General features: G+C 37.6%; 1 protein-coding gene across 1 annotated transcript; it reads right to left on the reverse strand.

Annotated features, from left to right (window-relative positions):
• Positions 1–2,513: 2,513 nt before the first annotated feature.
• On the reverse strand, positions 2,514–26,336 carry LOC309823774 (cytochrome P450 1A1-like; the record flags this gene model as incomplete). The annotated part of the gene is given in 12 exon segments (XM_082656335.1): positions 2,514–2,610; positions 3,845–3,932; positions 11,920–12,129; positions 12,132–12,202; positions 15,008–15,094; positions 18,093–18,213; positions 18,306–18,395; positions 23,328–23,451; positions 24,982–25,127; positions 25,434–25,697; positions 25,700–25,810; positions 26,027–26,336. Coding segments are annotated over 12 exon segments (1,632 nt in total). The 3' UTR covers positions 2,514–2,600.
• Between the last annotated feature and the right edge of the window lie 347 nt (positions 26,337–26,683).

The raw sequence follows: 26,683 nt of genomic DNA on the forward strand, positions 1-26,683 counted from the left end.
CACACACACACACATACACACACACACACACTGATCCTCATGCAGTTCTAGTTACTCGAGCCAAGTGCATAGAGTCATCCTGGATATCTTCCATTTGTCTCTCCAGATTCATTCTCCACCCTTCCACACCCTGATGCATGACACTGAAAGCTGACCTGTAGGAGCTAAATCAAGGTTCTCCCTTGTCCTTTGTTTTGCAATTGGTTTTAGTCAATGGGAACCTTTGCTCCTGTGGAGGCAGGTCAAAGTACTGATTCCTTCATCTATATCCTCATGGGGCAATTTTGAGCTGGGTGTTTTCCTTAAGGCAAGTCTGTTAAAATTCCGCTTAACACAGGTTTTTATATTCATTCTTCAGGGCATTGTACTATTCCTTGTGTTCCTCTATACCCTGCTCACATCTTTCTAAATAATTCCTTTATTAAACACGTCGCTAGTTATCTTAATTAAATGTGCCATATCTTTTCTGATAGAACATTGATACAAGCCCTCTGTTTCACATCCAGCAAATTCTCTTCATCTATTTTCAAAATGTATCAAATTTGACCATGTCTCACTTAGTGTTCCCTGTCCAAGCACCATCATCTCTCTTCTGTGTTACTGTAATAGCCGCTTCACTGAAAGCCCAGAAGAGGGTGCTATAGAAAATGTGTAACTTTTCTATATAAGAAATGTTATAAGAAAATGTATAATTTTGAAACATAAAATTTATTTTTTCTACACTAATCTTGTCAAGGTCATTAACGACCTCCACGGTGAAAAATTTAATGTCATTTCTTAGCAACCATCTTGCAGGTGTGTAGTAGCTCTTTACACTTGCCCTTCTACAGTCTATTCTCATATACAAACAGAGCAATCTTCTAGAACAAATATCATATCCCTTATGATCAAGCCCCCCTCCACGTGCTGCCTGTTTCTCCTGGATCCTCAATCTACTCCAGCCGTTTAGATGTTCTTGCTACTTTTTAAATATGCTTAGCATACTTGTGTCTCAGAGTCTCTTAACTTGTCCAAAATGTGCTTTCCTTAGATATCCATTTAGTACTTACTTCACTACAACTCTTTGCATAAAGGTCACCTTATCAAAGGGAACTTTCCTCACTATCATATGAAAGGGGATCCTCACCCCTCCCCACCTGCATTCTCTATCCTTACTCTACTTCACATTAATTCATAGTACTTACCACCACTTGACATAATTTATATTTTGCTTATAGGTTTATTTGCTCTGTCCTTTTTGGAATCTAAGTTCCATGAGAGCAAGATCTTTGTTTTCTGGTGATGTTTATGCTGTGCCTAGAAAAGTGCCTGGATTATAGTCATACCCACTTAAACATATGTGGAGTGAAATGAAAGAATGAATAAGTGAATTATCAACTGATACAAAAGTTACGTTTTGAAACCCTGAGTGATAAGTGGTCATTCCAAATCCTATTTGAGCCTCAACTATTTTTCAACAGGAAGCAAAGGAGTTCCCTAAATATAATCTCAGACATGATCAAATATTTGAAAGCTGTTGACTGGCCTCAGTATGACTTTAAAGCTGAAACATAAACAAAATCAGAGTTGTGCGATGGGTTGTAAGGAAGCCAATAATGAAGAAACCAGCTTTCTGGATAAACAGATGGGCACAAAAGAAACTTCAGAACATCATAGTGGGTTCAAGCTCTATTTTCTTCGAGTAAAAGAACATAATTAGGGCTTCCCTGGTGGCTCAGTGGTTGAGAGTCCACCTGCCGATGCAGGGGACACGGGCTCGTGCCCCGGTCTGGGAGGATCCCACATGCCGCGGAGCGGCTGGGCCCGTAAGCCATGGCTGCTGAGCCTGCGCGTCCGGAGCCTGTGCTTCGCAACGGGAGAGGCCACAACAGTGACAGGCCCGCGTACCACACACACACAAAAAAGAACATAATTATGCTACTTACAATTAACGTTTGTTTTTTAATTAATAAAAATGCCTTGAATAAAATAATGATTGTCAAATGAAGTTCTAAACTCTCCATTAGAAAGGAAATATTAATGTATCAAATTTATATTGTACAGGCAATAGAAGATAAGTGTCCTTCATCATCCTTTCACACAACTGATTTGCTTTATTTTTACAGTTTTGTATTTGTAATCCCCCATACTTTTTATTGTATCAGTACCTCTTAAAACTGGGCTCTAAGGAAGCAATCTCAGTTTCATCCTACACAACTCTGGTAACATTTCAACACCTCTCTTAAGTTCAGCTCTACTACCATTAAATTATTTTTTTCCATGACAGTAGTAGAGTGTAACTTGGCAGTTTTCTGAAGATTCCCAGCAACAAAGTCATCTGGAAGAGTCAAGTTCAAATGTCTATACATACCTTATTTGATAAGCAAAGAAAAATAAGACCTACTTAAACTTGCTTAAATCAAATGGAAATAGGGGAAGCTTATTGGCTTGAGTAATTGAAAAGGACAAATGATAATGGTTTCAGATATGGCTTGTTCCAGAAATTCAAATAATAGCTCTAGTACTTACTATGTCTCCACCTCTAGATTCTATTTTCCTTCATGTTGAGTTGTTTCCCAGGTTCCTCATGACAAGATGTTTTTCATTTTGAGTATCTCCTTCTAGCAGCTCCTGAAAAAGTCCCAAGATTAACTCTGACTGGACACTTCATGAGACTCAATAACTTTTTCTCAGTCCTAACAATAATGTTTGAAACTAAAGTGAAAAATAATATACATGTATAATACGGACAAAACAATAAAATTCTTAGACCTAAGTATAGCAAGAATAGTTTAAGACATAAAAATTAAAATTTGAAATGCAAATGCAGGACATAAAACAACCAGAATAAGAACTGTCATAGAAATGTTGGTATTTCTAAAATTAATACATAAATTTTGCACAACTCAAATTATAATCTCAATGAGCTTTTCTGTGGAACTATATAAAATAATTCTGGAATATGTAATGCAAAAATAAATCTCTAAAAGTAGCCAAGAAATTTATGAATACTGAATAAGAACAAGTAAGGCAAAGTGAGAGAATTTCAGATACTAAGATAACTATAAAGTCACTGTAATCAAAAACATGTAATATTGGCACATAAATATATAAATATATTAGTCAGATATGGTCGAGCATCCACAGAAAGATAAGTATATATGTGGTTTTTAATCTAACTTAGTGAGAAAGAGTGCCTAATTTAATAAATGCTGCTGATATGATTGATAATCCAGAATTGGATGCCTACCTTTTTTTTTTTTAAAGAAAAATATTGGAAGGAATGGTAGGAGGCTATTTGTATAAATTTGGGGTGGAGAAGGCTTTCCTAAGTATGATAGGAATCTCAAAAACCATAAAGAAAAAACTACATATATTTGGCTATTTTAAAATCACTTATGTTTTCATGGCAAAACTTACCATAAACAAAATGAAGAGGAAATTGAAAGCTAGGTCTGTAAATTAAGTATGGAAAAGGTTCTATTTTTCTTAGAAACTAGTTACTGAAGGATTGTTGCATATAAAATCCATGTGGAATTCATAAGATCACCTACTGTACATACAACAGAAAGAAATTTCAAACTTTCTCAAATTATTGACAGAATTTCACAGTCAAAACTTAAGTTTTATTGCCCAGAAATACCTTTCTAATCAAGGGAGACTTCTAGAAAAATATGAAAAATTACTCCAAGTCTTTATTTTAAAATAGGTAAATAATAGGCAGAATGGTATTAGTTGGATAATAGAGTGAAACAGAGCAAAACAAACACAAGGGCAATGGAAAACAATACGATCTCAAAATGTTCTCTTCTGGATTTTCTTTTCTTGTCAGAGAGACAAAATTTGGAAGGGTCAACAGACTTACACTTCTGACCAAAAAGGAATTCTAGGAATGTGAGTTGATAGAACATCCTGTTTTTTCAGTACCGACTCTTTCAGCGAAAAGTAGAATTCTGAAAAATATAAAAGGCATATGTTACAAAATAAACAGATATAAATAACCACTTCTAGATCACTCTGAAATTATAAACTAAACATAGACATTATAATAACTGAGATACATTTTAAAGGCAGAAATTGTTTTGATAAATGGGGGAAATCCTGTAAAATCTCTTCCCAAAGAAATTGGAAAAAGACAGTCTTGGCAAAAACTGCTTTCTCAGGAGGCCCTGGTAACTGTGAGCTAAGACCATTTGTGTTTGGGGGAGGGGGGCAGTGGCAGGGGGTTGGATGATCATTCACTTTTGAAAGACTTCAGTGGATGAAAGCACTCAATCTGTCCTAGATTCATTTCATTAAGAGAGAATGAACTAGCTAACATTGCCAAAATCAAGTTCACGTAAGGTAACAGGCCAGGGATTTATCTGACCATCTGTCTCTTTAATAAGGGTATGTTTGCCATCATTGTGGCTAAACCAAAAATACAGAAAATAAGACAGAAAATATCAACTGTTGAAAAGGATGTGGAACAACCAGAGAACTTTTTCAGCTTGCTGGTGGGAGTATAAATTGGTACAACCATGCTGAAATATTAGTTTGAATTTCTCAATTAAAAAAACAAATGCTTTATGACTCAGCAATTCCAGTCCTACATTTATATTCGCCAACGAAAAAGTTTACATATATTCACCAAAAACTGTGCACAGGAATGTTCATAGCAGCACTCTTCATAACGACCCAAAATAGAAATTACCCAAGTGGCTTCTATCAATAAAATACATTCATAAATTTTGGTATAGTCACCTAATGGAACAATCGATAGCAATGAACAATGAGAATGAATGAAATACAACTACACACAACTTGATTAATCTTTCAAATAGAACATGGATGAATCTTGCAAGCACAATGTGGTACAAAAGAAGTCAAGCACAAAAGGGCACATTTTGTTTCATTCCCTTAATGTACAATTCAAAAACAGACAAATTGAACTATGGCATTGGAAGTCAGGATAAGGGTTATCCTTGAGGCACAGAGATTGGAGACTAAGGAGGAATGAAAGGCTGGGGGGCTGTGGAATGCTGGTGGTGGTCAGTTTGTAAAAATTCACCAAGCTTTAAACTTACATTTTGTGCACTTTTCTGTATGGATACCTTAATAAAAATTTCCTCATCAAACTTGCGTTTGTTGTATAGAGCAAGAAGCAGTGGTGAGGAGAAGTGAGTAACTTAACTTTCTTTAAATGGGGGAAATTGTTTAAAAATCTTAACTAAAAAGCAAACAGCAGCTTTCCATATATAGAGTAACTGGGTTCGAATCTATCTTGCCCCCAAATCTGGGGAAAACACCACCTTTGATTCTTTTTTTAAAAAATTTCATTTATTTATTTATTTTTGGCTGTGTTGGGTCTTCGTTTCTGTTGCGAGGGCTTTTTCTAGTTGCGGCGAGTGGGGGCCACTCTTCACCGCGGTGCACGGGCCTTTCACTATCGCGGCCTCTCCCGTTGCGGAGCACAGGCTTCAGACGCGCAGGCTCAGCAATTGTGGCTCACGGGCTTAGTTGCTCCGCGGCATGCGGGATCCTCCCAGACCAGGGCTCGAACCCGTGTCCCCTGCACTGGCAGGCAGACTCTCAACCACTGTGCCACCGGGGAACCCCCCCACCACCTTTGATTCTTATTTCAAAACCCGAAGCTATTATTGCTCCTGCTCCAAAGAATAGTTTTCATATACTTGGCTTCATTTCCCAAATTTCTGAAACATGTAGAGTAAGAATATTGTTAACCAAAGAGATATCATCCTGTAAATCACTTCACTGCCCACAGCAGTTTTAACTTTGGAGAGCCTTTTCACACAGTACTATTCCCTGGCCCACAGAGGCCCAATGAAGTGCATTGTCAATAAACACTTGAATGGAAGTGATTCCTCTGAATACATGTTGAAGGCCTTTATGTTCCAGACACTAAGCTAAGCAAGCACTGCTAAGATGGTAGGTGACGTTCTGCCCTCCAGCTGTGTTAAACTCTCATCCCAAGGTGCTGAATTTCTAAACCGCTCTGTTCTCACCTACTGTGAGATGGTAAAACCTGTTGGCAATTCTAAATAGATAGATGAAAATCAAAGTGCCAAGCAGAATAGTGAGAGGCATGGTGAAACCCAGTGAGGACCACTGAGTATGGAATGCTAGGAAATAGTATAACATAGGCCAAGCTGGCACAAAGGAATCAAAGAATGAAGACTCCTTAGAAGAGTGACCAGCTGTGCAAAGAGGTAAGTTGGCAGAACCATACGAAGCTCCTTGATCAACAAAGGGCATTCAGCCTGTCAAGGACTCTTCACAAAAAGAGAAAGTTGCAAAGAAATTTTCGAACACACACCCCCATTGAATGCATGAAGAGGGAACGAGAAAGCTTGAATTTTTATGACTAGTCTTAGAAAGAACAATTAAGATATGTACATTTAACTATATCATTGTGTATATATATATATATATACACACTTATATGCTATCTATGCACATACACACGCACACACACACACTTATCATTCACCTCTATCTTAAAGAGCTTCTGAAGTTATAGATCATATTTTAGTCATCTTTTATTATGCCTAGCATCTAAAGAGCCTGGCTTAAAGTAGGCACCTAAAAACACACATTAAAAACTAAATAAAGTTAGTTTATCTAGTTATGTAGGTGTGTAGAGCTTCTTAATTGATCAATGAATGATCCCAGACTTTTGAGGTTTTATACTAACAGTGTGTGTCTCTTTCTTTATTCTCAGATGCCAGCTTTTGTTTTAATTTAATTAATGCAAAACTTCTATAACCTGGTGTTTTAATTCACAGTTCATGCATCTAGTCTGAAGATTCATCCCCCTCTCTAGACCAAACACATGAATTTTGTGATAGGTACTTGCTACCCTGAAACCTTTCTTCACCCCTATGTGAATTCACAGAAGTAGAGGAAATTTATAATCTCAAATAAATGCAATACTATATTTAGAGCATAAGCTGAAATAGAAAAAAAATCATATTTTTGTTGGCATTCTATTTGCATGTCACATCTTACACTTTCCGTGTGTATATATACACAAAATAATTAATAGTTACATGCAATATTTCACATTAGCTTTTTAAAATATATCACCTCTCCATGCCAATAAATAAACTTCCACAATAATTCAGTAGCTAGAAATATTAACTGTTTGCATGCATGTTTCACACATTATTTAGTTTTAAATTTTAGTTTGGAATCAGAAATGAACAGGTCCAGTAGGCAGAAAATCAGTAAAGACAGTTGAACTTAATTCCACCATCAATCAACTAAATAGTAAAGGACATCTTGTAGACTTCTTCATCCCACAACAGCAGAATGCACATTCTTCTCAAGCTTATGTGGAATATTCACAAAGATAGACCACATTCTGGGTCATATTAGAGGAAAATTTAGAACACTGAATACATATATTAGAAAAGAAAAAAGGATCTAAAATCAATAAACTAAGTATCCACCTTAGAAAACTAGAAAAATAGGAGCAAACTAAATCCAAAGTAAGCCAAAGAAAAGCAATATAAATTAGAGGAGAAATTAATGGAATTGAATACAAGAAATTACTAGAGAGAAAATAAATGACACCAAAAGCTGGTTCTTTGAAAAGATCAATAAAATTGATAAACCTCTAGCTAAGCTAACTAAAAAGAGAAAGAGAGAGAGAGAGAGAAAGAAAGCACAAAATACAAAGCCTATGGGAATCTGGGGGCAGGGTAGGTAGAGGATCAGGGAACTGCTCTTGTCCACAGGGAGCAAAGAGAGCAGGGAACTGGTGCAGGATGAGGTGCTAGGAACAATCTAGTCCTAGGCTTAAGCAGTAGGGCATAGGACATAATTTTGTGTGTATGTTTATGTCATTCCTTCCAATATTCCCAAACCTCAAGTAAGCTTTTTTCAGAATTACTCCTAACTCTCAGTTAAGCCATTGAAAAATAAGTAAACTCCAACACCCATCCTTGGGTGTAAACATTACAGGGAGAAAGCAGTGACCCCTTCTCTCCATCAGAGTGTGCAGGAGAAGTGACAGATGCCATTAGACAACAAATGTGTCTGGTGAAGTTAATGAATGGTCAGCTGCCTATCTGTATGCATGTGTGTTGGCAAGATGAAGATGGTGGAGCGGGAGAAACATTGACTTTTCTGGAGCACATTTGAGATGTTACTTTTGGATAGTTTCCTAAGTGCTAGGACACACTTTGACAGTGGTCCTGTGGGGATGGGGGAAGGCTAATGATATCCAGCTGGGATCTGATGTCATAAAAATGTGAGTTAAAAAAAAAAAGAATTAAGGGTGTATTTGATGAGGTCTGGACCTTATAGCTTAAACAGGTGTGAGAGCACTGAACAGATTTTGAGACTGAGGCAACAGGTAGAAATTAAAATAGGAGCAGAGATGCCAGAAATACTACCCATACTAGAAAATCTCGGATACTTCCTTTTGCTACTCCGTTAGATTCATTCATTTAATCATTAATTCATTCCTGCATTCACTGAACAACTAGTTATCGATTGTCTGCTATGTGCCTGAAACAGTGCTGGACACTGGAGGTACAATGGAAGCCAAGCAGACTTGGCCCTGCATTTGTGGAGCTTGCAGGGAGCTGGGGAGGTCAGCATTAAGGTAATGAATGAAGGCAGGTATTGAGGCAGGGATGGAGGATTGATCAGGAGTTCATCAAATGACTATAGCCCAGTGCATTACCCTTAGAAATAAATGTCAATATAAAGTCTGAAAAAGATAAAACTATATTTAGTAAATGCATTTTAAGACATCAGAAAGACAGTAATTAAGATCCATTCAAATGAGCATTTTGGAACTTGGTCATCACACTTAGCTGGAAAATTCATTCATGCAACATGCTTCCATCCACAGGGGTAGAGATAAAGGCAACAGTATTGCCTGTATGTGTGTAGTTTATGGTTGATGGGGCTTGATAGTGATGTTGAATTAAGGTAAACTATTCTCTGTAAATAACTTGAAGGATAGAAAAGACATATAAACTTTTATAATTTTTGTTTTAAGCTCTCCTACTGCTAAAAATGTGTGTCATAGAGAATCAGTTGCCTGCATCCTGCTTTTATTCTTATCTGAAGGGGAAGCCAACGGTGCATTCCTCATAGGGCATTTGTTTTTTATAGCCTGTTAAGCTGTAAAACACCTCCCTTTAGCTATTTCTGATTTAAGGTGTACATAGTACGGTGCCTTTTTTGTTGTTTAAAGTATGAACCTTGGATTTTGTGGGGACGTCCTGTGTGAATCTGAAACATCAAATCATGTGTCCACACACTTGGAAGCCTGGATCTGTAGATTTTACAGCCTAATTAATAATTATTTAGAGAGTAAAATCCCCAAAGACCCCTTCTACCTCTCAAAAATGGTTCTGATTTCTTATCCTGTCATGTGGGTTGATATCACATCTGAGGTATAGGTTTAACTGGGAAGGAATTAGAGAATTTCAATGTGGGAATATATAAATGTCTTTATAAATTTTGGTGCAAGTTTTCGTCTCTGAAAAACACTTGGGACCAGACACATTCTGTGCTCACTTGCATCATGCAGTGGATAGTTTCTAGTCTGACCTTCATCTTCATGGTGTTACCAAAAGCCCCAGGGGGCTGTAGCTACAAGGGGGGCACAGTGTGGTAAGCATCCATATGTACCTTTGTATAGCAGGATATCTAATATCTATTACTCTTTTTACTTCATGTATAATGGCTTTAAGCACTTCACTTGTCTTGGATTACCACTGATGCAGAAATTGCTCCATCGTCATAATGAATTCTGTGTGTAGTCTCCAGTTGATTATTTAGAGTGTTTATGTTATAAGTTATTTCAATATAAAATGTTGGTACACTGTGTTGCGTCTAATTATATTTCATAAAATAAATTATTTCCAGATAAGTAAATACATATAATTAAAAATAGCTCATCGTTACATATTAAATGAAAATGAAATTAAATGAAAAAGAAAAGTTATTTCTATTTTGCTTTTAAATGTTCTTTTCCCTGTCTTATTCTTATCCATGTTTCTAAAATTACATAAACTGCAAACTTATGAATTATACAAAAAGCCCAACAGTACACTAATCATGCCTTAGGAGCAGAGTTAAAGTGAAAATTAGCATTTTACAATACAATGTGTTAAAATAAATGTATAGAATCTTATTTGCTTACTGTTTAAAAAAAAAAACAAAATAAGAGTTTTAGAAAAACACAATTCCTTAAAGAAAATACCAGATAAACAGATAACAAGATTCCTATAGTGTTCCTGTCCTCCCCATTATTAGTGCATATACAGAAGGTTTGATAGTTTTTTACAGAAAAAAATGTAAGGATAGTTTCAGTTTGACACACTGTCACGTGGATAATACAAATAATTTCAAAAGCTTTTACAAAAAAGGACAGGCAATCCAATTTGTTTATTCCCAAGGATTATGCTGAATTTATTTGTACTTGGAAAGAAAGACAAAGTCCTGACTTTAATCCTCAATGTCTGTCAGTTGTTTAACTTCTCGGCTTCCACTGCAACATCCTGGTCAAGATGGTCATCATCCAGATGGTCTTAGGTCATTATCCCTAAGTGCTCTCTCCATTTGAATTAGACTCCAGACATGCTCTCAACTTCCGCCTGGATTTCAAGCCCTTTATAATGCAACTCCCCTTAAAGCTTCAATCTGAAATTCTTAGTTTTTCACTGTCCATTTTATGTCCTTTATATGCCTTAGCTCATTAACAAGTTCAATTAAAGAAGCACATACTTAGTGCTGGGTACTATACTGAAAAACTTTTTAATTGCTGTCTTTTTTTTTCTCATAACATGTTATTATGGGCTGAATTGTATCTCCCCCCCACCCTGCCGCAAACTCATATGTTGAAATCCCAAACCCCAGTACCTCAGAATGTAACTGTATTGGGAGATAAGGTCTTTAAAGAGGTATTGGGTTGGCCAAAAAGTTCGTTTGGGTTTTCCAGTAACATCTTATGGAAAAACCCAAACGAACTCTTTGGCCAACCCAATAGTTAAGCTAAAATGAGGCTGTTAGGATGAGGCTTTAATCGAATATAACTGTTGTCCTTACAACAAAAAGGAGAGACACAGGGATGGGTGGCCATTGAGAGAAGGCCATGTGAGGACAGCCCATCTACAAACCCAGGAAAGAGCCTTCAGGAGGAACCAACACTGCTGACACCTTGATCTTACACTTCCAGCCTCCAGAACTGTGAGAAAACAAATTTCTGTTGTTAAAGCCACTCAGGCTGTGGTATTTTGTTATGGCAGCCCTTGCAAACTAATACACACGTATATCTAGTAGGTATCAAAAGGAATTAGTAACATTGTAAAAACACCAATTTGCTCTGAAGTTAAATTCATAATCCAGAAAACATAAGAGCAGACATAAAAATAGATTTTGAAGAAACCCACCCCCGCTTCAAGTCCCATTCCCTGCCTCTCTAAATCTGGCTCAGTCCACCTATTATCACCATGAATGTTCTCTGCTGCTCTGGGTGACTCTAGCTCCCTTCTTTGGACCTCTTGAATACCTAGTACCTAGTCCAGTGGAAAGAAATATATTTAAAGTCAGAACCTTGTTCTTATTCTGAACCCAATATTTAAAACAAATATCAGTACACCTGTCTATTGTAGCTGGCGTTAAGGGAAGGAAGATAGAACTCCTTTTCCTGCTCACTCCATCCAGCAGTTCTCGTTCCCTTCTTCCATATTCACAGTGACACAGTGACACCTGGGACACCATCACGTGAGACATGGGTTTAAAACCCCATACACTCAAAAATTAACTCCTACACTAGGATGGCATACAATGAACTGAACAGCACAGCACAGGGGTATGAATTCTAAATTTCTTGTTAAATGAATTTGAAGCCCATAATTTTTCTGAATTAAACAAGAAACCCTCCACCCAGTCTGAGAATCGATGAACAGGAACTACCTGTGCAGCGGGTCTCTACTTGAAGTTGGTATGGTGTTGGCTTCATGGCTAAGCCATACATGGGTGTCAGGTCAAGCTCGGCTTCTGGGCACTTCTCCAGCTTGAGCTGCTGCAGAACTGTGGTGAAGAAAATGAATATCTCATTTCGTGCAACATCTTCTCTGAGACACTTCCGGATTCCCATTCCAAAAGTCAACACCTTCTCAACAAAGTTCTATTCAGTTCCATGTTTTCATATAGAAATCTCTCAGGTCTAAATAAATTGGGATTATCCCAAATAGTTCTGTATAAAATAGACAAAAATAAAAAATTTTAAAGGAATCATTTTATCACTTTTACCTTTGTTGCCAACTTTTCCATAATAATTTTGTTTTGCATAAAGTGTTCTGTTCAAGTTCAGAACATCCTTTATAAATTATATATACATATATGTATATAGTTATGGAGCTATGTAATTATATAATTATTACAGGTATATATGTCATTCTTTCCTTTAATATGTTGACAGGTTTAGTTATCATAAAAATTTAATACAGGGCTTTCCTGGTGGTGCAGTGGTTGAGAGTCTGCCTGCTGATGCAGGGGACGTGGGTTCGTGCCCCTGTCCGGGAAGATACCACATGCCGTGGAGCAGCTGGGCCCGTGAGCCATGGCCGCTGAGCCTGCGTGTCCGGAGCCTGTGCTCCACAACGGGAGAGGCAAAAAAAAAATAATAATAATAAAATTTAATACAATTATTTTTCACTAAAATGACTTCTGGTTCATTAAGTAGTGAATAAAATACATGAAATGTATTTAAATTTTTATCTTAAATGAATAATTCCACAAAATTCTCATTAGAATATTCCAAAATTGTGGCATAAATAAGGTAATAAATATTCAATCTCCTTTGCTTTAAGCAAAATAAGCAGGAATGATGAGACTGAGACACACCTCTCACTCTGGTGCTCTCTCACTATGTTTAGGAAATAGCCTTCATACATCATCACAGGAGGAGCCAGGTCTCCTGAAAGCAGCTCTGATTGAGGGGGTTGCCCACAGTTCCCAAATTGTTGTGCATTTGGTTCTCTCTTCTCCCTCCACCTTTTTTTTGTTACAGGCACCACATCTGGCTCGTCTACGACAACTAATGTTTGTGAGTTGCCTACATCTTAAGCCATACATCAGGGACTCACTTGACTTCATAAAGAACTGGGTCTCTTTGCCTATAGATGTCACCCTCTGTCTAGGAGAAAAATTTGTTTTCTCTCTGCCCCAGAGGTCATGGACCTGGGGACTTACAAGTCATACTCAGTCCTCCAAGAAACTTCGTTTTGCTCTCATAATCTTTTAAAAATAGTTAATTGTTGCTGACATTTAAAACTCAGGAGATTCCACATGAAAATCTACATTTTCACGTTCTTTTTTTTTATAACTGAAAGAGCTGATAACAGTGGGACAATGCCCTGCTCGCCAACAGTTTACTGGGTTGAATTAGATGCAGCAGATGACCTCTTGCCACTGCTTCAACAAAGTACAATTCTTTCATTTTTGGTATTTTCCACTGCTCAGTGGGTGCTTGAGTTTGTGACCTTTTAGATTCAACATGAATAATTTTCCCATAATATCAAGTCCTGAATTACATACTCATTTACTTAAACAAGTGCCTCCATACAAATAGTATTTCTTTACCAGCACCTGTGTTAACTGAGTTTGTTTGATCATTACTCAATATTCAATACAATCACAAGTTCTTAGGATACTAGAACACTTGGGATACTTGGGGTTGTACCAACTGAAAATAAATGCCATTCAATTTACACTGACTGTATTTCTTCTTATAATGCGTTTAAAAATGCTTAGGTTTATCGAATATGATCACTGGGTGGAGAATGGATGTATCAATCTCTCTGACAATCAGTGTTCCAGTGGGACGGTCTGTGCAGTGTATTCTACCATTTTGCTAGTTACAGAGATTGTGAAGGTGCTGTTAGGTACACAGGATAATCACCTCCCTCCCTAAGAGCCTGAAGCCTAAGCCATCAGTCAGATGAGATGTTGGGTGAAGACGGAGAAGCTGTACAGAGTACTGTACATACAACCGGCTGAGTGTATAAGAACGCTATCTTGGGAATTCCCTGGCGGTCCAGTGGTTAGGACTTGGTGCTTTCACTGCCAAGGCCCAGGTTTGATCCCTGGTTGGGAACCAAGATCCCGCAAGCCGTGTGGTGGCCAAAGGGGGGGAAAAGAAAAGATTGCAATCTTTACCAGTTTACTGGCGACATCAAGCCCTCACCACATGGAGCATATAATTTCCATTAAACAAGATCTACATATTAAACAGGATTTACACTGGATGTGAGTCCTGCTTCTCTTACCTGCTGAACAAGTGATCGTAAGTAATTTGTTCAATCTGGCTGAAAGTTTCTTCATCAGTAAAATTGGGGTCATGCTAGCACCACTATATAGGATTACTGTTGAGGTCAGAGGAGATACATCTGAGCTTTTGTGCCCAGCACACAGTGGGAGTCTATAAAGATTAACTGTACTCACCGTTATTCCCACCAGTGCCATCACCACTCATCACCCTTACTTTTCACTGCCTGAGGTACCTTAGGCTCAGACTGCCCTTCCGTAGTTGATATGGGCAAGCCTCTAGTTGCATTTTATTCACAAATATTTACTGAGTGCCTACTATGTGCCAGGCACTGATCTAGGTACTGGGGTTGAGGAAAAAGCAAACAAACAAAAAGGGAGAGAAAAAACAAGTCCCTGCTTGGTGGCTTACACTCCAGTGGGGGGTTTCAGGCTGCTTTTCAAATATCAGCTGGTCATACACATGCAGAGGGTGAGCCCACGAAGTCCTTCGCTCACAACTCCCCCAGTGAGCCCACTTCTGAAATTCGATTTACCCTGAATGAATCTGTATTAAGATTTCATCCTTCCTATTATCTGTGAGGAAAGAAAACTGAATTTATTTCCAACTTCTTTCAAGAGAAACAGAGGGAATGAAGTTTGGTTAAGAAGAATGTAAATTTTTCCCAGATTAATAAATAGCAAACAAATAACCAAGCAAATTTTATCTCAGGAAATAATTTTGGTGGCTTCCTCATCATGATTTACTTGATACATGTTAATAAAGGTGCATGTTTTCCTGGGAATGAAATAACCATTCAGAGTAGTATCTGATGTAGTACTGTAGGAAAGAGAAAGGCAGCATTACAACGCATCCTGTAAATTCAAATAAACCATCCCTAAGCTGCCTCCCATGATGCATGGACTATTTTTTGTTAGTGTTATTTTTTACTGCAATAATGATGTGACATCTTTATAAATCTCCCTTTGTTCATTAATTGATATATCTTCTACCTATTGTCAAATCACTAATTTATTCTTTTTCTTGTATTTGTTAAGCAGGCATTGCTATGAGTTAAAATCTCTAGAAAATTATCTCAGTATTTCTATGACAGAGTTGGTCATAAGTAGACACATTCGAATACAACCAGAAACTATTAAGGACATTATAAAACATTTTCTTTGTACCCCATGTGTTTTTGGCTTCTATTAGCAGATTAGAAAAACAAAACATAACATCATTTAGTACTTGATGGGAGGAACTAGGAATTGGAATGGAACTGGAACTAGGAAATCTGAACTCTAGATACTGGTCTCAGTGAGATGTTGGGCAAATCTCATATCTACTCTATGGTTTCATTTCCTAGCTGTGAAATGATATTGGTTGTATTGGATGGTCTCTAAGCTGCTTCTAGAACAAGTATTCTATTTTTCTAGTCCCATACTCAGACTTCATTATGTATACTGTACATCTTTCCCTTTTATACCTCTGTAATTATGCACAGTTTAGATTAAGCCATGTTATATTTCCATATGGCACTCCCTAACTTCTGAGATGGCCCTCACACTCACTTCTCCCCAGAGAAGCAGTGACATTTCAATGTGATGAGTTTAAGAGCAGTCACTGGACACATTTGTCTTAGCCACTTCTGGGTTCTCTTTTCTGATGAGCCAACCTATAGAGAAGGTAATACATCTCATCTATAGTTATTAATGGGCTGAGCTGAAGAGCAGGTTTCGTGCAGAGGAGACTGCTGTCGTCCAACTTTGCCAGAGTCTGAGTGTAGAAGTATGTCTAATTCAGGTAAAAAGTATAAGTAAGCCTCCTTGGTCTAGCTGTAAGCCAAACTGTGCAAACTAGCTCTGATCATTAAAAAAGTTAATATCTGAAACTCTCTCTGACCTACTTTCATCTTGCAGCTGGTACTGAACTTTGGCAAATAATATGGGTATTCTTCATCGGGTGCCCTCAAAACCCAACAAAGGAGAAGGTCAAAAAAGGGATGGAGCCATTTGTTGGAAGGATTACCAGCTCCTGGTATAGCCACTTGCCTTTCTCAGTACATTCCTGTCCACACTCCCTCTGTGGATTCAGCTGCTCAAATTCTACTCTGCATAAAAATCACATGCTCCCACCCTATGGAAACCTAGCATGTAAAATTTGATTTCACTAATATTAAACTATGAGTGACTATATATTCTAAAGAAGGACTCAATGTATAAATTTATTCATTGTAGGGTCTCTCTTTCTAAATATATACTTCTGAAACTTCATATATAAAAATGCCTTTCCACATAACTTTTAAAGAGCACACATGCAATAAATATTTATTAGGGTACTGTTTGGTCTTTTGTGTATGTGTGTGCATACGTTATATATAATAGCAAAACTTTTGCCCCCTTATCTAAGATTCTTCCATTTATCTTTTTAAAATTCATTTCATTTTAACCATTTTCTGCTCTTTAATCCCTTGTCCTTTTAAATGGAAAATGGTAAACATCCAAGTGGAGAACAGATTAATCCCAAACAACATATCAATATATAAGATGCCTTTTACGTTTGTGCTAAAATTCTTGGTTTATATCACACTACTCTCATTGGCCGATGCCTCTGATCTTTATAGTTGATATATTAGTTTATTTCTTCACTTCTAATAATATAATGAATACCTATTTCCTAAAATATATTTCTCCCTATTAGTGAGGCTCTCAGATGTGTTTTCAGGATCCCAAAGATTATGATCACTTTCATTTCATCCCAAATAATGCCTGTAAACTTGGCAGGTCTCTCTGTTCCTGATTTCTTAGTAAAGCTTGTAGGTCGTACTCTTTTATGAAGCACCCAAAGTCACCCTACAGAAGCCTTTGGAACAGAAGAGCTGCATATTTAAATGTAGGATGCTTTTTATACACTTAAGTTAAAGATGAAGTCTACTTCAACCAGAAAGGGGATCTGAAGAAAAGGGATCACAGTGAATAGATAGCATCATGTGTGAATATGGAGAGCAAATGAGAGAGGCAAAATACAGGGGACTGAGTGGCTCACTGTCTGGGCTTGACTCTGCTCAGCTACTGGTCTGGCCCTTGGAGATACCTGGGCTGAGGCACTGCATTCTGCTCTGCCGATTACCACATGTCGTGAGAGACATTCCCCCTCCTTCGCTGTATAAAGATGGGAAGAGAAAAAGCACGGAGAATTTAATTTTTTATTTTAGTTGTGTGGAATGGAAACAGTTCAAACCACCAGAACTTTGGTTGTTCACATACATATTTAATAAAGCCTATCTACTTAGTCTATACTTGCATGCATTTGGGATCTGGAGAATCTGGCATAAGGTTCAGTAAACTTTCAAATATCTATAAATGTAGACTCTGTTTAATCTGTTTGTGGCAACTAGCTTCCTCGGTCTACTGTTCAGTAAAATTCTTAGCTACTGAAAATGAAGCCACATCACATTAGCAGGCGGCTAACGCTACTCGTAAGGGGAAGCTAAGTGAGTTTGTACAACGCTTAATAGCCAAACATATATTGTGGTTGGATTATCAATTGTTCCAAATTTCTATATCCTCTCTCCCCTTAATTTTTAAATATAAGATGAAAGTTAATGGCATCATAGTTTAGTTATAAACAATATTCACAAAATTTGCCTTGCTCTATGTTAAAATTTCATTAAAGGTTTCAAAAGAAAATAAAATGATTTTAAATAATATTAAAATAACATTAACATACAATAGATTTTAAAGCACTTAAAGTATTCAGTCTAATGCCTGAGATTCCTCACTCCTCCCCACACCACCTTTGGGAGAGTTGTTGTCCCAAAGGAGCAGCATATCCTTACCAATGAAGAACAGTAAAAGGAAGAAAGGAGGCATGTCTGAATATTTCATTTATGAAAGCTTCTGTGGAGGGTAAAATTTTCCTGTCTTCAAACCTGGTTGATTTCATCCCAATGTTTCCATCTGGGTAAAAAAAAAGGTTTTTTAAAAAATTTAATTTAAAAATGAAAATATATTCTTATAAGAATTATACTTTTCATCTGAAAGCATGTTACCAATTTCTTCTTGAATTTTGGCTTGAATTTCTGGATAGTGTATCAAATAAAGAAAGCTCCAATATAGACATGTTGATATTGTTTCAAACTCTGAAAGAAAAAAGAGAGAAAAAGTGTCTTGGAAAAAAGTATTAGCAAAATTGGATCCTCAAGTTACTTTGTATTTGAATACTAAGAATCCAGGGAAAATAATCTAAATATGAATACCAATTAATAACACAATTATTATACATTAACGTTTATTTCAAAATATAGGCTTAACCTCTTACCCATTAGAACAGCCACTACCAATAAGCAGAAAACAGCAAATGTTGATGAGAATGTGGAAAAATTGGAACCCTAATGCATCGCTGGTAGAAATGTAAAATGGTGCAGTCACTATGGAAAACAATATAAAGGGTCCTCACAATATTTAAAAAAGAATTACCAAGTGATCCATTAATTCAAAAGAGCTGAAAGCATGGATTTAAAAAGATATATGTACCACCATGTCCATGGTAGCATTATTCACAATAGCCGAGAGGTGGAAACAACCCACATGTACATCGATGAATGAATGGATAAACAAAATGTGGTATATGCATGCAATGGAATATTATACAGCCTTAAAAAGAAGGAGATCCTGTCACTTGCTACAATATGGATGAACCTCAAGGACATTATGCTATACGAAACAAACCAGTCACAAAAGGAAAAATACTGTCTGATTTCATTCATATAAGGTATCTAAAGTAGTCAAAATCGTAAAAACATAAATTAGAAAGGTAGTTGCCTAGGGCTGGGAGTACAGAGGTGGGAAAATTGGGGTTTAATGGGCATAGAGTTATAATTTTTGCAAGATGAAAAAGTTCTAAAGATCTGTTACACAACAATGTGAATATACACAACACTACTGAATTGTACATGTAAAAATGTTTAATGTAGTAAATTTAATGTTACATGTTTGCAACCACAAGAAAAAATAAAATAAAAGTTTTAAATATATAGGTATTATCTATAAGGCAAATGAAAACACTGGAAATATTTCACTACAAAATAAACCATTGTTACAATGATAATGGCTATGATCTATGTATAATAATAATTAATATCATAAATCATACATAGCTATTGAATGCTTTTTCTGTTCTATGCTCATTTTATTGAAGAGAAAACTGTGCTACAAGGACATTATGAACCTTGCTCAAGGTGACAACTCAGAAGAGACAGAGTCAGGACTTAAACTTGGACTTATCTGGCTTCAAGGCCATAAGTTTGTATAAGTGCCTAATGGAAGGTTGAGTACATTCAATTTTTTTAAATACTGATTTTTAGTGTACTTGCTTTGTTTTAAAATTCATCCTTTAAACAACGTATCTTCACTTTTGATATTATCTATACATTGGTAAGATGTTTTTCATTATTGAAAATAAAAGCCAGAAACTCTATGTAAAACTTCATCTTTTTCTCAAGGATAACTTTATACTACATCAAAGAATGTGATCAGGGCTTCCCTGGTGGTGCAGTGGTTGAGAGTCCTCCTGCTGATGCAGGGGACGCGGGTTCATTTGCACCCAAATGTAGCTACAGAGCAAAGTAAAATCCTTACCAATCATCTCTTCTCAAGACTTGGTTTTACATTTTTTGAATAGGGCAATCTCTTACAGTGAGCCAGTAGATTCAACAGTTCTCATGCCACAAAATTTCTAACATGACTTCACAGTGCAAGGAATTATCCTAAAAGTGAGTTGTCCAAATGCAGTTGCCAACAATGGTGTTTGTAGTAATGTGCAGTATGGTGTGAGAAAATGGACTTCTATTCAGAATATATTGACTCTATTCACTATCAAAAGACAAACGAAACAAGTCATGAATGCTGCACGAAAGACACTGATTTTGCACATTGTAGAGCCATGGACATTATATCCAAGACCTAGGTCTATCTGGATAAATAATAGGATTCATATTTGGATCATCATAAAATTTTCTGTTTATATCAAGGTTTAAGCAACCTATTATTTATCTTGGCAGATTATCTAACAATCGAGCTTATAATAAATTATTTTGGGAGAGACTGACTATAGCCAAAGGAGAAACTAAATTATCCCTATGATCAATTTGAAGAGTCAAATATGGAATATAAATGTTAATAATACAGCAGATCGGATGAAACAGTGTGCTCAAAAATTTTATCCACTAAAATATGTGGTTTAGGGCTTCCCTGGTGGCGCAGTGGTTGAGAGTCTGCCTGCCGATGCAGGGGACACGGATTCATGCCCCGGTCCGGGAAGATCCCACATGCCGTGGAGCGGCTGGGCCCGTGAGCCATGGCCGCTGAGCCTGCGCGTCCGGAGCGTGTGCTCTGCAACGGGAGAGGCCGCAGCAGTGAGAGGCCCGCGTACTGCAAAAAAAAAAATAAATAAATAAAATAAAATATGTGGTTTAGCACTCACTATTTTCTTCTAATAAAGTATTCTATCATGTACCACTAGAGCGGAAGCAGACACATGTAGAAGTTTTTAAATTAATTTTCTTTATTACTCTTATTTGAATTCAAAATGAAATTATTTCAGCCAGGTTTGTTGCATTAATAAATGCTTAAATAAATAATGTGTTACACTGAATATTACTTATTTTTCACACATTTTATCTAAACTATGTTTAACTGGATTGTGCACATCTGGTGGCACTCTTCTATATTCTAATCATTTTAGTTATTTGCCGTAATTTTGTATTTGTTGATTACTTCAGGATCTCGGCGTACTGTATATTTCTGAAATAAATTTATTAGATATCTCATGGAATTCCAATGAAAATAAAGCCCACTTGTTGTGTTAATCACACCCATACACACCCAGTCTTTAGTACTCAGTGGTGTTCAGGCTTTAAAAGAATGTCCTCACAAATTCTAACGATAGTATTTAGCATCAGATAGCTGGCAGAAGAAATGCTAAGTACAGCATGATCAAATTCGTATGATAAATAACCCCTGCATCCATCAGATTTAAATCATGATCAAAATAATAAATATATATAAATGTGTGGGGAGGGGGAGCAGAGGGGAGCATGAGGAAAAATAATATAAACCCAAACAAATGCCTCTGTTTGCAAAGAAAATTCAGGAATACAAATACATAGATCCTAGAAAAAAGTGAACCCAATTGCCAATAACTATCGCATAAAGAAGAAATGAAAAAACAAGTCTGAAGAATATTCCACGTAAAATGAAACTACTAAAACACCTTTAGAATTTTGTTGTTACACTAAGGGAATTTTCTTTCTGCAGTCTAATATCTTACAGGAACTATAAGAAATTTGATAGTGTCAACACAAATAAAAAACAATCTATAATAGGTATAGAAGAGAGTTTTATTCAAACTAAACTGAGGACTATAGCCCAGGAGACACAGATTCAAGAAGCACTTGAATTGTGTTTCCCCAGAATACAAAATGGGGAAGGTTTGTATAGGCAAAAACTGCAAAGCTACATAGGTTGTCTGTCAAGAATTATGGTTGGAGCTGGCAAGAAGTAAGTGTGGTTGTTCAACAAGGGTTGGCTGGGGTCTGAAATGGTTGCTTAGTTACAAGGGGAAACCTTCTAACCATAATATTGCAGCTTGCAGCTACTAGCAGATATTGTTTTAAAAATGGCTGGTGTTATCCTTGAGTTTGATACAGCATAGAAAATTCAAGTTCTCAGTGATGCAGGGACGTGTCTGAAATCACATCCACAATGGCCATCCAGCTCCATCATGGTTGCCTGAACCACAGTTTTATATTTTGTCAGAACAAAGAACAAACATCAAACATGACAGGGGTACATTCCTTCAAGGTTTCAAAAAAGACAAGTTAGTATATTTACAGTGAGTCAGCATGACCTTGGTGTCTGAGAAGGAAACTTCATCTTCAAAGGAGTACTAGCATTGGTGTCATAGGAAGGGGGGATGACATATATATTATATCTATCTTCAAAGTAGACATTCCGAACAATCTGATAAATGCATTCTTCTTCTTTTTTTTTAATGGTTAAGCAGATGTACAGTGCATGTTTGACAGGCCATACTAGTTAGCATAAAGCTCAAGCCAAATCACGTATCCACCATGATGACTTCCCCACACCTCAATATGTGAAAATTTCTTCCATCAATAGGTAAAAGTGATTTAGAAAAAAACTATGAAATGTAAGAATGATAGTAGTGTGGTGGCAGTATAAATTGTCTTTCTGAAAAGGATTTTGGTAATCTGTATGAAAAACTCAAGAATCCTTTTATTAGGTGACCCAGAAATTCTGCTTCTTAACATAAGACCATTAATGAAAAAGGAGGGAAAACTGATGCACAAAGATAGTCATCTTAGCATTGCCAATATCTGCATTACTGAGACAGCAGACTAGTAAAATGTAGGGGGTGCTGGCCATGGAGTACTATGCAACCATTAAAGAAGCAAATTAGAAATACACCTGACAACCATGATTGAACCTTAAAAATAAAGGGCTTCATGAAAAAAGTTAGAAATAAGTGGAGATGTAAATAACAATGGTAATTTACATATATTAAAATTCATGATAATATTAGAATACACGCTAATACATGAAAATATAAAGCCCATTTTATAAGAATACATGAAACAAAAAAACAGCACTTAAACAAATTAAGAGTAAATGTCAATGGGTTGGGAAAGGTACTGGGAGTGGGATGTAGGGATCAAAGTAGTAAATGGCCGATATCAAAAGAGGGAAAGACTCTAAAATGTAAACAGTAGAAAACAGAAAATTGCAATTAATCTTGATTCACCTTAAATATATATATATATATTTTTTGCGGTACGCGGGCCTCTCACTGTTGTGGCCTCTCCCGTTGTGGAGCACAGGCTCCGGACGCACAGGCTCAGCGGCCATGGCTCACGGGCCCAGCCGCTCCGCGGCACGTGGGATCTTCCCAGTCCGGGGCACGAACCCATGTCCCCTCCATCGGCAGGCGGACTCTCAACCACTGCGCCACCAGGGAAGCCCCACCTTAAATATTGATAAATACTTTCACATACCAGCTCCAAAGAGGTCATTCACAGTGCTTATGATTTCATCATCATTTAAGGTGGCTGTTTTGGTAGCAGCATATTTGTTGTGGCATGTATTAATCAGAGCATCAGTGCTATCTTGGATATAGTCCTGAGGATATAAACCTTAACATGATTAGTCATCCCTAACTACATTTTACAGCATATATGACTCTCATGCAAGAAAAGCCTTGAAATGAACTTGAAATGAACCCAATTAGCTTAGGAATATAAAGAATATAGGTAGATCATTTTAAACCTTGCAACCAGTTTTGCTTCTTAATGCTTAATCTTAAGGCAATGTTCAATCTTAAAAGAATGTAGAGGGCTTCCCTGGTGGCACAGTGGTTGAGAGTCCGCCTGCCGATACAGGGGACACGGGTTCATGCCCCGGTCCGGGAAGATCCCACATGCTGCGGAGCGGCTGCGCCCGTGAGCCATGGTCGCTGAGCCTGCGCGTCCGGAGCCTGTGCTCCGCAACGGGAGAGGCCACAACAGTGAGAGGCCGGCATACCTCAAAAAAGAAAAAAAAAAAAGAATGTAGAATAGAAAATCAAGGTACCAAACTCAAATTTCTTCTTAAAAGTTTTTTTCAATCAATAAAGAATATACCTATGTCTGGAAGCACACTTAGAAAAGTCAGAGGTTAACTTATTACAGAGAAATTGCTAAGCAATAAATACAATAAGAGGTTTTCAAACCTATTGTAAGGATTTTACTATAATCACCATGAAGAGGAAGTGGGGCTAGAGTAGGTTAGGGAGTAGGAAGCAAAATTTATGAATTTCACAAACTGTTTTACTTACTGTATCTGATCTAGAATTCCCTGCTGGTACCCTGAGACACATTGTTTTCTGCCTCTTCCTTCTAATCGGAGGGGACTTAAATCCTCACATCTCTTCATTTGCTCAATTACTCACATTTTCATGGTTTTTTTTTCCCGATGCCCTCCTCTCAGCAAATTGGTCCCCAAGAACTAGGATTCTTTCTAGTACATACATACTTCAAGAGAGAAATTTACTCTTTTGTGGACCATCAAATTGGGCCAAAAACATCTCAATGGCCTCATAAGAAGGTTTGCTTCTGTCACATGGATAACATTTCTACATGTGTTATGACCTCAAAGTTCATTTCTTCATAGGAAAGAAACTCAAGTAGGATATGAGGGTAAATTGGAAGGTTCCTATAGAATATTCTTTATAATTATTCAAAACACTTTCTGAAAAAAAATATGCTGATAATTTTAAGACCCGATAGTTTCAGATGAAAAATTAGAGAAACAAAATTATTGGGTCATTTCTTCAGGAGGCTCACCTACATGCTAGTCATCATTTATCAGTCAATTACAGATTCATAATTCAAGTATGTGCCTTATCAGCACAATAGGGAAATTTCTGATGTCTCAAAAAATTCAAAGCTCTTCTTATGGTCCCTACATGAATCTAAGTAATACTGCCCTATAATTGCTCTGATTGGACCTCACATTTACCAATAGTTTGGGTAAGGTTCACTATGGAAAAATTACAGTGAAAGAACCAAAGAAGTACATAAAGTTGTCTGAGTTCTTAATGCATCTCACCCTTTTTTTTTTTTTTTCACTTCTCACCAAATCCCCAGTCCTGGCATGAATTTAAACCCTTACCTTATCATATGTTGTAAGATGATCTTGTACATGTAGAGCAATAAACTGATTCAGGGCCTGATAAAACTCCTGGGGAGAATTTATAATTCGCAGTGGAAGGTAGCAGAAACACAGTATGAAATCGGCAGGATTAGCAGCATTGGAGGCTTGAGTAAGTCATCATTCTTTTTTTTTTTTTTTTTTATAAATTTATTTATTTATTTATTTTTGGCTGTGTTGGGTCTTCATTTCTGTGCGAGGGCTTTCTCTAGTTGTGGCAAGCAGGGGCCACTCTTCATCGCGGTGCGCGGGCCTCTCACTGTCGCGGCCTCTCTTGTTGCGGAGCACAGGCTCCAGACGCGCAGGCTCAGTAGCTGTGGCTCACGGGCTTAGTTGCTCCGCGGCATGTAGGATCCTCCCAGACCAGGGCTCGAACCCGTGTCCCCTGCATTGGCAGGCGGACTCTCAACCACTGCGCCACCAGGGAAGCCCCAAGTCATCATTCTCTTTAACTATTCTAAGAAACTCCTCATCACTGTGGTCACATCTCTTGCCCAAACAAAGGGCACAGACAACGTTGGCCACTGCACACGTAATAGCACCTCTTGGGTCAAAGCTGCCATTCTTGGAAGTCAAGTCTGCAGAGACTTTTACCAGCTCAGAAACTTCCTCAATGACATGTTTCTCAAGTAAGCAAAAGCAAGTGGAGGATTTTGCTTCTGCTTTAGAAAATGTTGTAAAGCATTGGAAGCAGTTTTCTTATGAAGCTTCCAACTCTCTCCATAATTGACTGAAAACCTAAGACTCTTTCCTTCTGCCAGGAAAGAAAATGTATGCATGTTAGGTCGGCCTGAAAAATACTCTCCATCTTTTTTTTTTTTTTCCAGGTACGTGGGCCTCTCACTGCTGTGGCCTTTCCCGTTGCGGAGCACAGGCTCCGGACGCGCAGGCTCAGCGGCCATGGCTCACGGGCCCAAGCTGCCCCGCGGCATGTGGGATCTTCCCGGACTGGGGCACGAACCCGTGTCCCCTGCATCGGCAGGCGTACTCTCAACCACTGTGCCACCAGGGAAGCCCTCTCCAACTTTGAGTAGTACTTGTTTCACCATTTCCATCCCATTCACCACCAAGACTGGCACCATGCCAAGTCTGATGAGAAAGACATTTCCGTATTTCTTCCTCGTCTCCATGAATGTAAGGTAAGGATGGTCTCTAAGCTGAAGAAGATTTCCTATGATGGGGAAGGACCACGGGCCAGGAGGAGACACCCGCTTTCTCCCTTTGCTCCTTAGGGCTCTTACAAAAACAAAAAACATCCCCCAAGTTATAAGAGAAGTGGTCACCTCTCCAGGAGTGATTGCCATGCCGAGTATCATTTTCAGGAATAAAACACTAAAATAGAAATACGTAACCCTTATTTTTGCCATTCTAAGCATAGACTAAGAGTAATCTTTCTCCATGTAAACAGTTAAAAGAAAAGTACAGACCCTTTGTATTTAGTTAAAAGCTATTATTAAACAATGCACCAAGAGGGTAAAATTAAATTCTTGTAAAATGCACTGTACCTTTATCCCAATTCTATTACTTTCATGATTCTAACCACCAGACCAAATCCTTTCATGTCAGTTGTTGACACCCTATGGCATCAGAAGAAGAGGACAACTCAATGTAGAAAGCAGCCTGGCGGGTAGGAAAGGGATTGAGGCTATGGAAGCTGAGTTCA

This window comes from Grampus griseus (genome assembly GCF_964374135.1).
Source record: "Grampus griseus genome assembly, chromosome: 6".
NCBI lineage: Eukaryota > Metazoa > Chordata > Mammalia > Artiodactyla > Delphinidae > Grampus > Grampus griseus.